Raw genomic sequence first — 13,910 nt, forward strand, 5'->3', positions numbered from 1 at the left:
AAATACTGCATGAAATTTGACGAACATGGATTTAATAGAAAGATAATTTATTTTTCTATTGTTTTGCATTCAAACTTTTTAATTTTAGTTTAAATACTACGTAAAAGACGAAAATAAAAGTTTTTTAGCCGATATTTTTTATCGATATGTGACGCTAAAGTTGCGGAGCTATCTTGACGCACATTGTTTCAAATCATCTCTTAACGTCCATTGGTATTCTTATATGTTTTTTCGTATTTTTTCAAAGTATTAATTTTAATAGAAATCAATAAAATCAGGATTTCGTCCATTTTATTTTGAAATATCCTAGAATAACAATGTGATAATACGTTAATAATACAATAATAATACGTTAACGTAGATAAGATTGATCATAATATTGAAATATCGATAATTGTCACATAAAATTTATTGAAATGAAAATGTAGTCAGATGATAAGTATCGATGTTTATATATTTTCATCAATCGTATCGTTAACGTATTGCTTAGAAATAAAATACGGAAAAATAAAGCTAGTTAAAAAAAAAAACAAATAAGTCTGAATTTGTTGAAAATAACAATTTTTCCAATAATAAGTGATTTTATGATATTATATAGCTACAGGCAATCATCGATGTTTTTTCCATAAAAAGCGTTGCTTGCAACAATTGAGAGTACATGAGCTTATCGATATTGCAATCGATGTTGATTAAGGTACGCTTCATTCGGGTGGCATCTTTTCAAGTAGTTAGTCGTATTATTCCTTAATACAGTAGTATTAATCCTTAATACAACTAATTGCTGCGAGTGTATTTTAGCATTAAGTTTTACCCAACAATATCTACCATCATTGTCATCAAAGTGTGGTTTTAAAAACTCATACCACGCGTACGTACCACAATACAAAACGAAGTGCGGCGTCGTTTATTGTGTGTGCAATTTTTGCTGTGGCGGCCGCGCGGTTCTTTATCCATTGAACAAACGAGCAAATTCTTACAACTAAATAAAAAGGTGAGCGAATTATTTAATCTATTTGTTAAAACAACAACTTAGCAGAACAGTTGAACACTTAGATGTTAAGAGATTTAGTGTTTGTGGCAAAAAAAGTGTGAATTTGGCCAGCGGCATCGCATTTGCAAATTAAAAATGGCGCTGCCTATGTAGATAGAATTTCTGTGCGTGAGTTGTGTATACGAAATTCCCTTACTCAAGACAAAAAACAAACAATCAAGCCACAAAACCATCTATTAATTAATATAATATGCATGTATACACAATTTTCTTTCGAGGCATTTCGGTATATTTGTTAAATGGGTTCGTTGCGAAAGCCGGCATAAAAACTATTAAAAAGAGAATGGGCAAGAAAGTTGAAGGTACATGTGTACCCGACCACGAACATAGCTGTGGTGCTGTCGTTTAATCGCCTTTGTTACATAATTTCAGAAAAGATTTGTTAAAATATATCGTTTTTTATTTTTGCTGTGGCTTTTTTTGTTGCCCTCGATGGAAGATAGATGCATTAGCAGCCGGCTCAACAGTACAGCGAACACTTAAGACAGGGTTGTTTAACACATGCGTTGCGCGCGCTCTTTTTTCATTGGCTTTAAATACACTTCTCGCTCTTACAAAACGCATTTGCAGCGCGTAACTGTCTGCAGTCGTTCAAATGTGTTATTCTGAATGCAAACACAAAATACTCAACGACTGGATTTGGATGACTTCTGTTGTGCAGAAAATACTCTAAAACGACAACTTTATAGAACGCTTAAATAAATAAAAATAAAACTGAAATATTTTAGTCTACTATACTTTCTATAATACCAAAGAAAATTAGATTTCTATTGATATCAATTTGAATTCTTGAAGCAAATTTTTGGGTAATTATTAATACTGTGGATCTTACCAAGCACTTCTCAAAAGATGACAGAACAACAGATTTAATGTTAAAAAATAAATGAAAATTGACATTAAAAAGAGAACATTTAGGTTCTTTCAAGGTATATGAAAAAATTACTTTAAAAAGAGAAGACAGCATTGAAAAATGAGTACAGTAAAAAATATATTAAAAAATAAATTCTCTGGAGCACTGTACTAATCTAATGGTGAAATTGCTTGTTTCGTAATTCGATTAAGAGAAGCGTTGGCTCGTTTATGATTAATTCGTAAATAAAAGCACAGCAATAACAATAGCACCAACAGCAACTAGAAGAAGAACGTTTAGTGGGTACAGTTATGCAAAGTTATTCTTAACAGTTTTTCAATAAGTTCATAATTCTATGTTATGGTTGTTTTTTTAGCACGTTCACACAAACAATAATAAACTCAAGATGCAGAACGGAAACAAAGCCATGTCCATCGAGCAGATGTACCAGAAGAAATCGCAACTGGAGCACATCCTGTTGCGTCCCGACTCGTACATTGGCTCCGTTGAGTTCACAAAGGAATTGATGTGGGTCTACGAGGTAGAGGGTAATCGCATGGTGCAGCGTGAGATTTCATTTGTGCCCGGTCTGTATAAGATATTTGATGAGATCTTGGTAAATGCGGCCGACAACAAACAGCGCGACAAATCAATGAATACCATTAAAGTGGATATCGATCCCGAAAAAAATCTGGTGTCTATATGGAACAATGGCCAAGGTATACCGGTTACCATGCACAAGGAACAGAAGATGTATGTGCCAACGATGATCTTTGGACATTTGTTGACGTCGTCCAACTACAATGATGATGAGAAAAAGGTTACGGGTGGTCGCAATGGCTACGGAGCGAAACTATGCAACATCTTCTCACAGAGCTTCACTTTGGAAACAGCGACTAAGCAGTACAAGAAAAGCTTTAAGCAAACCTGGGGCGATAACATGGGCAAGGCGTCTGATCCAATTGTACGTAAAATATTTATATTGTCTGATAACCGCGTCTAATTATAATTCTATTGAAAATTGTAGATTAAGGACTTTAATGGCACGGATTTCACCAGGATTACATTCAGTCCAGATTTAGCCAAGTTTAAAATGGAGAAACTGGACGAAGATATTGTGGCATTGATGTCGCGACGCGCCTATGATGTGGCTGCCTCAACAAAAGGCGTTTCTGTCTATTTGAATGGCACGAAAGTGGGTGTGAAGAATTTCAAAGATTACATTGATTTGTTTGTGAAGAATAGTGAAGACGACTCCCAACAACCAGTAAAAGTGATTTACGAGAATGCCGGCGAACGCTGGGAAGTTGCTTGTTGTCCCTCTGACCGTGGATTTCAACAAGTCTCGTTCGTAAACTCCATAGCAACGACTAAAGGCGGTCGGCATGTTGATCACGTAGCGGACAGTGTTATCAAGCAGTTGATTGAGGTGCTGAAAAAGAAAAACAAGAATGGCATCAACATAAAACCGTTTCAAGTTCGCAATCATCTATGGATATTTGTCAATTGTTTGATTGAGAATCCCACATTCGATTCACAGACAAAGGAGAACATGACACTTCAGGCCAAAAGTTTTGGCTCCAAGTGCACCCTGTCTGAGAAGTTCATTGGCAATTTAGCCAAGGCGGGCATTGTTGAAAGTGTGCTCGCGTGGGCAAAGTTTAAGGCACAGAATGACATTGCCAAAACCGGTGGTAAAAAGTCAACTAAAATCAAGGGAATTCCCAAGTTGGAAGATGCCAACGAGGCGGGCACAAAGAATTCGTTGAATTGTACTCTTATCCTCACCGAGGGAGACTCAGCCAAATCTTTAGCTGTCTCTGGCCTAGGTGTTATTGGTCGCAACTATTATGGCGTCTTTCCACTGCGCGGTAAATTGTTAAACGTGCGCGAAGCATCATTCAAACAGCTAACCGAGAACGCTGAGATCAACAACCTCTGCAAAATTATTGGATTGCAGTATAAAAAGAAGTATTTAACCATGGATGATTTAAAGACACTGCGCTATGGTAAAGTAATGATCATGACTGATCAGGATCAGGATGGTTCTCACATTAAAGGATTGCTTATCAATTTTATACACACAAACTGGCCCGAACTATTACGTTTGCCCTTCCTGGAAGAGTTTATTACACCTATTGTGAAGGCAACCAAAAAGAACGAAGAGATTTCATTCTATTCGCTGCCTGAATTTGAGGAATGGAAAATGGATACACCCAATCATCATACGTACAATATCAAGTACTATAAGGGTCTCGGTACTTCGACATCCAAGGAGGCCAAAGAATATTTTCAGGTATATGGATTTATAGTGTTATTACTCTCAATTTGTATTCATATTCTGTTTCTATTCTTGCAGGATATGGAACGTCATCGTATATTGTTCAAGTACGATGGTGCAGTCGATGATGATAGCATTATGATGGCATTTGCCAAGAAACATGTTGATTTGCGTAAGACCTGGCTAACCAATCACATGGACGAAGTAAAGCGTCGCAAGCAGCTGGGTTTGCCCGAGCGTTACTTGTACACCAAAGGTACCAAGCATATCAGTTATGCAGATTTTGTCAATTTGGAACTTGTGCTCTTCTCGAATGCTGACAACGAACGCTCAATACCAAGTATGGTAGATGGCTTAAAGCCTGGTCAGCGGAAGGTCATGTTTACGTGTTTTAAGCGTAACGACAAGCGTGAAGTTAAGGTTGCCCAGCTGTCGGGTTCCGTTGCCGAAATGTCATCGTATCATCATGGTGAAGTCTCGCTGCAGATGACCATTGTGAATTTGGCGCAGAACTATGTGGGATCGAACAACATTAATTTGTTGGAGCCACGCGGTCAATTCGGTACTCGTCTCACCGGTGGAAAAGATTGTGCAAGCGCTCGTTACATTTTCACGATAATGTCGCCACTAACACGTCTTATTTTCCATCCATTGGATGATCCATTAATGCAGTATCAGGTCGACGATGGTCAAAAAATTGAGCCGACATGGTATATACCTATTATACCCATGGTATTAGTCAACGGCGCTGAAGGTATTGGTACCGGTTGGTCAACTAAAATAGCCAATTACAACCCTCGCGAAATTATTGAGAATTTACGTCGCATGATCAACGGCGAACCGCAAACAACAATGATTCCGTGGTACAAGAACTTCAAGGGCACAATGGAATCTGTTGGGGATAACCGTTTCTGTCATTCGGGCAATATTCAGATACTTCCAGACAATCGCATCGAAATCACTGAATTGCCTGTTGGCGTCTGGACGCAAACGTATAAGGAGAATGTGCTAGAACCATTGTCCAACGGCACTGAAAAAGTTAAGGCGGTGATTTCCGATTATCGCGAATATCATACCGATACAACAGTGCGATTTGTCATCAGTTTCAATGCTGGTGAATTTGAGCGGCTTAGGGCTGAGGAAGGTGGTTTCCATCGGGTGTTTAAATTATGCTCATCCATATCCCTGAACCAGATGCATGCATTCGATGAAAACAATTGCCTGCGTCGCTTCCCCTCACCTAGGGAGATTATGGAGGAATTTTTCAAACTCCGCTTGGAGTATTATAATCGTCGTAAAGATTATCTTGTTGGTCAGCTCACAGCTCAATCCGATCGTCTTAGCGATCAAGCGCGCTTCATTTTGGAGAAATGTGAGAAGAAGCTAGTAGTGGAAAATAAGCAGCGTAAGGCCATGATTGATGAGCTAATTAAGCGTGGCTATCGTCCAGATCCAGTTAAGGAATGGCAGCGGCGCGTTAAAATGGAAGACGAAGCGGAACCGGAAGATGATGGGGACGAAGAGGAGCAGGCATTATCGTCGTCTTCTAAAGCCAAGGTTAAGAAAGAAGTGGATCCTGATAAGGCATTCCAGAAGCTGACAGAGGTCAAGAAGTTCGATTATTTACTGGGCATGTCTATGTGGATGCTGACGGAGGAGCGTAAAAATGAATTACTTAAACAGCGTGATAACAAACTGGAAGAGCTCGATAATTTGATAAAGAAAACGCCGCAAATGCTCTGGATGACTGATCTCGATATGCTGCATCAAAAGCTGGATGAAGTGGAAGAAAAGGAGCGACTTGAAGAACAAGGTATTAATTTGAAACAATCCAAGGCGATCAAGGGCCAAAAGGCTGTTGCTGGTAGAGGCAAGGCAAAGGGCAAGGCTGCTGCTGGCAACGAAGACATCTTCCCCGATCCCATCGGCGAAAAGGTGGCATTTAAGGTTACTGATGATCTGCTTAAAAAGTGGCAGCCTCCGAAGGAACGCGTACCCCGAGTGAAAGCTGAAAAGAAATCAGCCGGCGACGAGGTCGATGATTTCGATGCGCTTGTCGAGGGCGGCGTTGCAAAGACATCACCCAAAGCAAAGAAGGCGGCTGTCAAGAAGGAACCGGGCGAGAAGAAGCCACGTCAAAAGAAGGAGAACGGCGATGGTCTCAAACAGGGAAAACTCGACTTTACCAAGTCTAAGGTAAGTTGTAACTATTTATAACATTGATTACGAATACAAAATATAAAATTATTTATTTTCTATTAATAGCCCAAGAAAAGGCAAATTCATTGGATGATGATGATGATGAAGAGGAAGATTTTGAGAGCATAACGGTGGCACCTCGTGAGGATCGTCCTGGTCGCCGTGCTGCAAGCAAAAAGATTGATTACTCTTTCATTGATGATGATGATGAGGCTGCTAATGATAACAGCAAGGCTGGAAAAGACGATGATGACTTTGAGTCTGACGACTCACCCATCAAGCGTCCAAAGAAACGTCAGCGTGATGACGACAGCGGCAGCAGTGGTGGAAAGAAAAGGCAATTCAGAAGAAATATCGTGCTGTTGAAAGCGATGAAAGCGATGATGCCGAATTTGTGGACGATGATGATTCGGATTTTGAAGGATAAACTATTATTTCTTCGTCTCATTATTTTGTCGTGGTCTATGTTCAAGTTGATGTACTATGGTATATTATTTCAAATATCTTTATAAAAGCAAAAAGAAAACAAGCTGTGTTAAGCACAGGAAAGCTTTTACTTGATAGATTAAGTAAAAAGATTTCTAATATACCCTTTGCGTAAGACCGAATAAATATGTATCTAGTTAACACCACACATAAACCGATCCACCATATTCACATACACTTTTATATGTATAACCAAAAAGAAAAATAATTTTTTTAAATGTCACAATTGTCCATCCCCCACGTCGAAAGTTTTAACACATATTTTAATTACTCATATTTGTATAACAACTTCGCAACATTCTTTAATTGTAGTTTTAAGAAAGAAGCGATAATCCACCAATAACACGATACTATACATATTATACAATCCGAATATAATGTTTTATTAACGTAGTTAGTAGTCCCCATGCTACTTTTTTCATGTAAATAAATTTATTTTACGTTATTTTGTGGATGTACCGGGGCTTTATTGTATTTACTTACTAGGACAGGCAGGAAAAAGTTACTTCGTCTCAGAAAACTATTCAAACAAATAAATATACACTTATTCGAATAAAATCGTATAATTTTACATTCATTTTATTTGGAGTATTTTGTTTTTGACATACTTTCGGATATTCTATATTATTTTTATTTATATATATATATTTAAAAAAAGTAGTTTTTACTTAATATTTGCAGCTGCTTTTAAAACAAACTAACTAAATGTCAAGATTTACGTACTACTTTTTATTATATATATATATTATATTTGTTAAATGGGTTCGTTGCGAAAGCCGGCATAAAAACTATTAAAAAGAGAATGGGCAAGAAAGTTGAAGGTACATGTGTACCCGACCACGAACATAGCTGTGGTGCTGTCGTTTAATCGCCTTTGTTACATAATTTCAGAAAAGATTTGTTAAAATATATCGTTTTTATTTTGCTGTGGCTTTTTGTTGCCCTCGATGGAAGATAGATGCATTAGCAGCCGGCTCAACAGTACAGCGAACACTTAAGACAGGGTTGTTTAACACATGCGTTGCGCGCGCTCTTTTTTCATTGGCTTTAAATACACTTCTCGCTCTTACAAAACGCATTTGCAGCGCGTAACTGTCTGCAGTCGTTCAAATGTGTTATTCTGAATGCAAACACAAAATACTCAACGACTGGATTTGGATGACTTCTGTTGTGCAGAAAATACTCTAAAACGACAACTTTATAGAACGCTTAAATAAATAAAAAATAAAACTGAAATATTTTAGTCTACTATACTTTCTATAATACCAAAGAAAATTAGATTTCTATTGATATCAATTTGAATTCTTGAAGCAAATTTTTGGGTAATTATTAATACTGTGGATCTTACCAAGCACTTCTCAAAAGATGACAGAACAACAGATTTAATGTTAAAAATAAATGAAAATTGACATTAAAAGAGAACATTTAGGTTCTTTCAAGGTATATGAAAAATTACTTTAAAAAGAGAAGACAGCATTGAAAAATGAGTACAGTAAAAAATATATTAAAAAAATAAATTCTCTGGAGCACTGTACTAATCTAATGGTGAAATTGCTTGTTTCGTAATTCGATTAAGAGAAGCGTTGGCTCGTTTATGATTAATCGCAGTTTGCCGTTTGTCTTTCTATTCGTAAATAAAAGCACAGCAATAACAATAGCACCAACAGCAACTAGAAGAAGAACGGGGTGGGTACAGTTATGCAAAGTTATTCTTAACAGTTTTTCAATAAGTTCATAATTCTATGTTATGGTTGTTTTTTTAGCACGTTCACACAAACAATAATAAACTCAAGATGCAGAACGGAAACAAAGCCATGTCCATCGAGCAGATGTACCAGAAGAAATCGCAACTGGAGCACATCCTGTTGCGTCCCGACTCGTACATTGGCTCCGTTGAGTTCACAAAGGAATTGATGTGGGTCTACGAGGTAGAGGGTAATCGCATGGTGCAGCGTGAGATTTCATTTGTGCCCGGTCTGTATAAGATATTTGATGAGATCTTGGTAAATGCGGCCGACAACAAACAGCGCGACAAATCAATGAATACCATTAAAGTGGATATCGATCCCGAAAAAAATCTGGTGTCTATATGGAACAATGGCCAAGGTATACCGGTTACCATGCACAAGGAACAGAAGATGTATGTGCCAACGATGATCTTTGGACATTTGTTGACGTCGTCCAACTACAATGATGATGAGAAAAAGGTTACGGGTGGTCGCAATGGCTACGGAGCGAAACTATGCAACATCTTCTCACAGAGCTTCACTTTGGAAACAGCGACTAAGCAGTACAAGAAAAGCTTTAAGCAAACCTGGGGCGATAACATGGGCAAGGCGTCTGATCCAATTGTACGTAAAATATTTATATTGTCTGATAACCGCGTCTAATTATAATTCTATTGAAAATTGTAGATTAAGGACTTTAATGGCACGGATTTCACCAGGATTACATTCAGTCCAGATTTAGCCAAGTTTAAAATGGAGAAACTGGACGAAGATATTGTGGCATTGATGTCGCGACGCGCCTATGATGTGGCTGCCTCAACAAAAGGCGTTTCTGTCTATTTGAATGGCACGAAAGTGGGTGTGAAGAATTTCAAAGATTACATTGATTTGTTTGTGAAGAATAGTGAAGACGACTCCCAACAACCAGTAAAAGTGATTTACGAGAATGCCGGTGAACGCTGGGAAGTTGCTTGTTGTCCCTCTGACCGTGGATTTCAACAAGTCTCGTTCGTAAACTCCATAGCAACGACTAAAGGCGGTCGGCATGTTGATCACGTAGCGGACAGTGTTATCAAGCAGTTGATTGAGGTGCTGAAAAAGAAAAACAAGAATGGCATCAACATAAAACCGTTTCAAGTTCGCAATCATCTATGGATATTTGTCAATTGTTTGATTGAGAATCCCACATTCGATTCACAGACAAAGGAGAACATGACACTTCAGGCCAAAGTTTTGGCTCCAAGTGCAGGGTGCACTTGGAGCCAAAACTTTAGGAACTTGAAATTCCCAAGTTAGATGCCAACGAGGCGGGCACAAAGAATTCGTTGAATTGTACTCTTATCCTCACCGAGGAGACTCGGCCAAATCTTTAGCTGTCTCTGGCCTAGGTGTTATTGGTCGCAACTATTATGGTGTCTTTCCACTGCGCGGTAAATTGTTAAACGTGCGCGAAGCATCATTCAAACAGCTAACCGAGAACGCTGAGATCAACAACCTCTGCAAAATTATTGGATTGCAGTATAAAAAGAAGTATTTAACCATGGATGATTTAAAGACACTGCGCTATGGTAAAGTAATGATCATGACTGATCAGGATCAGGATGGTTCTCACATTAAAGGATTGCTTATCAATTTTATACACACAAACTGGCCCGAACTATTACGTTTGCCCTTCCTGGAAGAGTTTATTACACCTATTGTGAAGGCAACCAAAAGAACGAAGAGATTTCATTCTATTCGCTGCCTGAATTTGAGGAATGGAAAATGGATACACCCAATCATCATACGTACAATATCAAGTACTATAAGGGTCTCGGTACTTCGACATCCAAGGAGGCCAAAGAATATTTTCAGGTATATGGATTTATAGTGTTATTACTCTCCAATTTGTATTCATATTCTGTTTCTATTCTTGCAGGATATGGAACGTCATCGTATATTGTTCAAGTACGATGGTGCAGTCGATGATGATAGCATTATGATGGCATTTGCCAAGAAACATGTTGATTTGCGTAAGACCTGGCTAACCAATCACATGGACGAAGTAAAGCGTCGCAAGCAGCTGGGTTTGCCCGAGCGTTACTTGTACACCAAAGGTACCAAGCATATCAGTTATGCAGATTTTGTCAATTTGGAACTTGTGCTCTTCTCGAATGCTGACAACGAACGCTCAATACCAAGTATGGTAGATGGCTTAAAGCCTGGTCAGCGGAAGGTCATGTTTACGTGTTTTAAGCGTAACGACAAGCGTGAAGTTAAGGTTGCCCAGCTGTCGGGTTCCGTTGCCGAAATGTCATCGTATCATCATGGTGAAGTCTCGCTGCAGATGACCATTGTGAATTTGGCGCAGAACTATGTGGGATCGAACAACATTAATTTGTTGGAGCCACGCGGTCAATTCGGTACTCGTCTCACCGGTGGAAAAGATTGTGCAAGCTCTCGTTACATTTTCACGATAATGTCGCCACTAACACGTCTAATTTTCCATCCTTTGGATGATCCATTAATGCAGTATCAGGTCGACGATGGCCAAAAATTGAGCCGACATGGTATATACCTATTATACCCATGGTATTAGTCAACGGCGCTGAAGGTATTGGTACCGGTTGGTCAACTAAAATAGCCAATTACAACCCTCGCGAAATTATTGAGAATTTACGTCGCATGATCAACGGCGAACCGCAAACAACAATGATTCCGTGGTACAAGAACTTCAAGGGCACAATGGAATCTGTTGGGGATAACCGTTTCTGTCATTCGGGCAATATTCAGATACTTCCAGACAATCGCATCGAAATCACTGAATTGCCTGTTGGCGTCTGAACGCAAACGTATAAGGAGAATGTGCTAGAAGCATTGTCCAACGGCACTGAAAAAGTTAAGGTGGTGATTTCCGATTATCGCGAATATCATACCGATACAACAGTGCGATTTGTCATCAGTTTCAATGCTGGTGAATTTGAGCGGCTTAGGGCTGAGGAAGGTGGTTTCCATCGGGTGTTTAAATTATGCTCATCCATATCCCTGAACCAGATGCATGCATTCGATGAAAACAATTGCCTGCGTCGCTTCCCCTCACCTAGGGAGATTATGGAGGAATTTTTCAAACTCCGCTTGGAGTATTATAATCGTCGTAAAGATTATCTTGTTGGTCAGCTCACAGCTCAATCCGATCGTCTTAGCGATCAAGCGCGCTTCATTTTGGAGAAATGTGAGAAGAAGCTAGTAGTGGAAAATAAGCAGCGTAAGGCCATGATTGATGAGCTAATTAAGCGTGGCTATCGTCCAGATCCAGTTAAGGAATGGCAGCGGCGCATTAAAATGGAAGACGAAGCGGAACCGGAAGATGATGGGGACGAAGAGGAGCAGGCATTATCGTCGTCTTCTAAAGCCAAGGTTAAGAAAGAAGTGGATCCTGATAAGGCATTCCAGAAGCTGACAGAGGTCAAGAAGTTCGATTATTTACTGGGCATGTCTATGTGGATGCTGACGGAGGAGCGTAAAAATGAATTACTTAAACAGCGTGATAACAAACTGGAAGAGCTCGATAATTTGATAAAGAAAACGCCGCAAATGCTCTGGATGACTGATCTCGATATGCTGCATCAAAAGCTGGATGAAGTGGAAGAAAAGGAGCGACTTGAAGAACAAGGTATTAATTTGAAACAATCCAAGGCGATCAAGGGCCAAAAGGCTGTTGCTGGTAGAGGCAAGGCAAAGGGCAAGGCTGCTGCTGGCAACGAAGACATCTTCCCCGATCCCATCGGCGAAAAGGTGGCATTTAAGGTTACTGATGATCTGCTTAAAAAGTGGCAGCCTCCGAAGGAACGCGTACCCCGAGTGAAAGCTGAAAAGAAATCAGCCGGCGACGAGGTCGATGATTTCGATGCGCTTGTCGAGGGCGGCGTTGCAAAGACATCACCCAAAGCAAAGAAGGCGGCTGTCAAGAAGGAACCGGGCGAGAAGAAGCCACGTCAAAAGAAGGAGAACGGCGATGGTCTCAAACAGGGAAAACTCGACTTTACCAAGTCTAAGGTAAGTTGTAACTATTTATAACATTGATTACGAATACAAAATATAAAATTATTTATTTTCTATTAATAGCCCAAGAAAAGGCAAATTCATTGGATGATGATGATGATGAAGAGGAAGATTTTGAGAGCATAACGGTGGCACCTCGTGAGGATCGTCCTGGTCGCCGTGCAGCAAGCAAAAAGATTGATTACTCTTTCATTGATGATGATGATGAGGCTGCTAATGATAACAGCAAGGCTGGAAAGGACGATGATGACTTTGAGTCTGACGACTCACCCATCAAGCGTCCAAAGAAATGTCAGCGTGATGACGACAGCGGCAGCAGTGGTGGAAAGAAAAAGGCAATTCAGAAGAAATATCGTGCTGTTGAAAGCGATGAAAGCGATGATGCCGAATTTGTGGACGATGATGATTCGGATTTTGAAGGATAAACTATTATTTCTTCGTCTCATTATTTTGTCGTGGTCTATGTTCAAGTTGATGTACTATGGTATATTATTTCAAATATCTTTATAAAAGCAAAAAGAAAACAAGCTGTGTTGTTAAGCACAGGAAAGCTTTTACTTGATAGATTAAGTAAAAAGATTTCTAATATACCCTTTGCGTAAGACCGAATAAATATGTATCTAGTTAACACCACACATAAACCGATCCACCATATTCACATACACTTTTATATGTATAACCAAAAAGAAAAATAATTTTTTTAAATGTCACAATTGTCCATCCCCCACGTCGAAAGTTTTAACACATATTTTAATTACTCATATTTGTTTAACAACTTCGCAACATTCTTTAATTGTAGTTTTAAGAAAGAAGCGATAATCCACCAATAACACGATACTATACATATTATACAATCCGAATATAATGTTTTATTAACGTAGTTAGTAGTCCCCATGCTACTTTTTTCATGTAAATAAATTTATTTTACGTTATTTTGTGGATGTACCGGGGCTTTATTGTATTTACTTACTAGGACAGGCAGGAAAAAGTTACTTCGTCTCAGAAAACTATTCAAACAAATAAATATACACTTATTCGAATAAAATCGTATAATTTTACATTCATTTTATTTGGAGTATTTTGTTTTTTTTGACATACTTTCGGATATTCTATATTATTTTTATTTATATATATATATTTAAAAAAAAAAGTAGTTTTTTACTTAATATTTGCAGCTGCTTTTAAAACAAACTAACTAAATGTCAAGATTTACGTACTACTTTTTATTATATATATATATTATATTTGTTAAATGGGTTCGTTGCGAAAGCCGGC

The 13,910-nt window shown here is 38.7% G+C and overlaps 2 protein-coding genes and 1 pseudogene across 4 annotated transcripts in view; all 3 read left to right on the top strand.

The window, feature by feature from the left end:
* LOC133848626 (uncharacterized) overlaps positions 1–13,910 on the top strand; it is a 177,253-nt gene that overhangs the window by 126,993 nt on the left and 36,350 nt on the right. The gene's annotated exons all lie outside the window — the stretch shown is intronic.
* Positions 688–7,312, top strand: LOC133837139 (DNA topoisomerase 2-like). 3 transcript variants are annotated; one of them, XM_062267829.1, is made up of 5 exons: positions 688–991; positions 2,278–2,865; positions 2,929–4,197; positions 4,261–6,382; positions 6,454–7,312. In XM_062267829.1, exons 2-5 carry the CDS (start codon positions 2,308–2,310, stop codon positions 6,891–6,893), a joined length of 4,389 nt encoding a protein of 1,462 aa, XP_062123813.1. In that variant the 5' UTR covers positions 688–991; positions 2,278–2,307; the 3' UTR covers positions 6,894–7,312. The 3 variants fall into 3 exon arrangements, with proteins under 3 accessions (XP_062123813.1, XP_062123797.1, XP_062123805.1); XM_062267813.1 differs by having other exon boundaries at positions 4,261–7,312; XM_062267821.1 differs by lacking the exon at positions 688–991 and adding an exon at positions 2,157–2,204 and having other exon boundaries at positions 4,261–7,312.
* On the top strand, positions 8,628–13,704 carry LOC133840231 (DNA topoisomerase 2-like; annotated as a pseudogene).

Source organism: Drosophila sulfurigaster, chromosome 2L, assembly GCF_023558435.1.
Source record: "Drosophila sulfurigaster albostrigata strain 15112-1811.04 chromosome 2L, ASM2355843v2, whole genome shotgun sequence".
Taxonomy (NCBI): Eukaryota; Metazoa; Arthropoda; class Insecta; order Diptera; family Drosophilidae; genus Drosophila; species Drosophila sulfurigaster.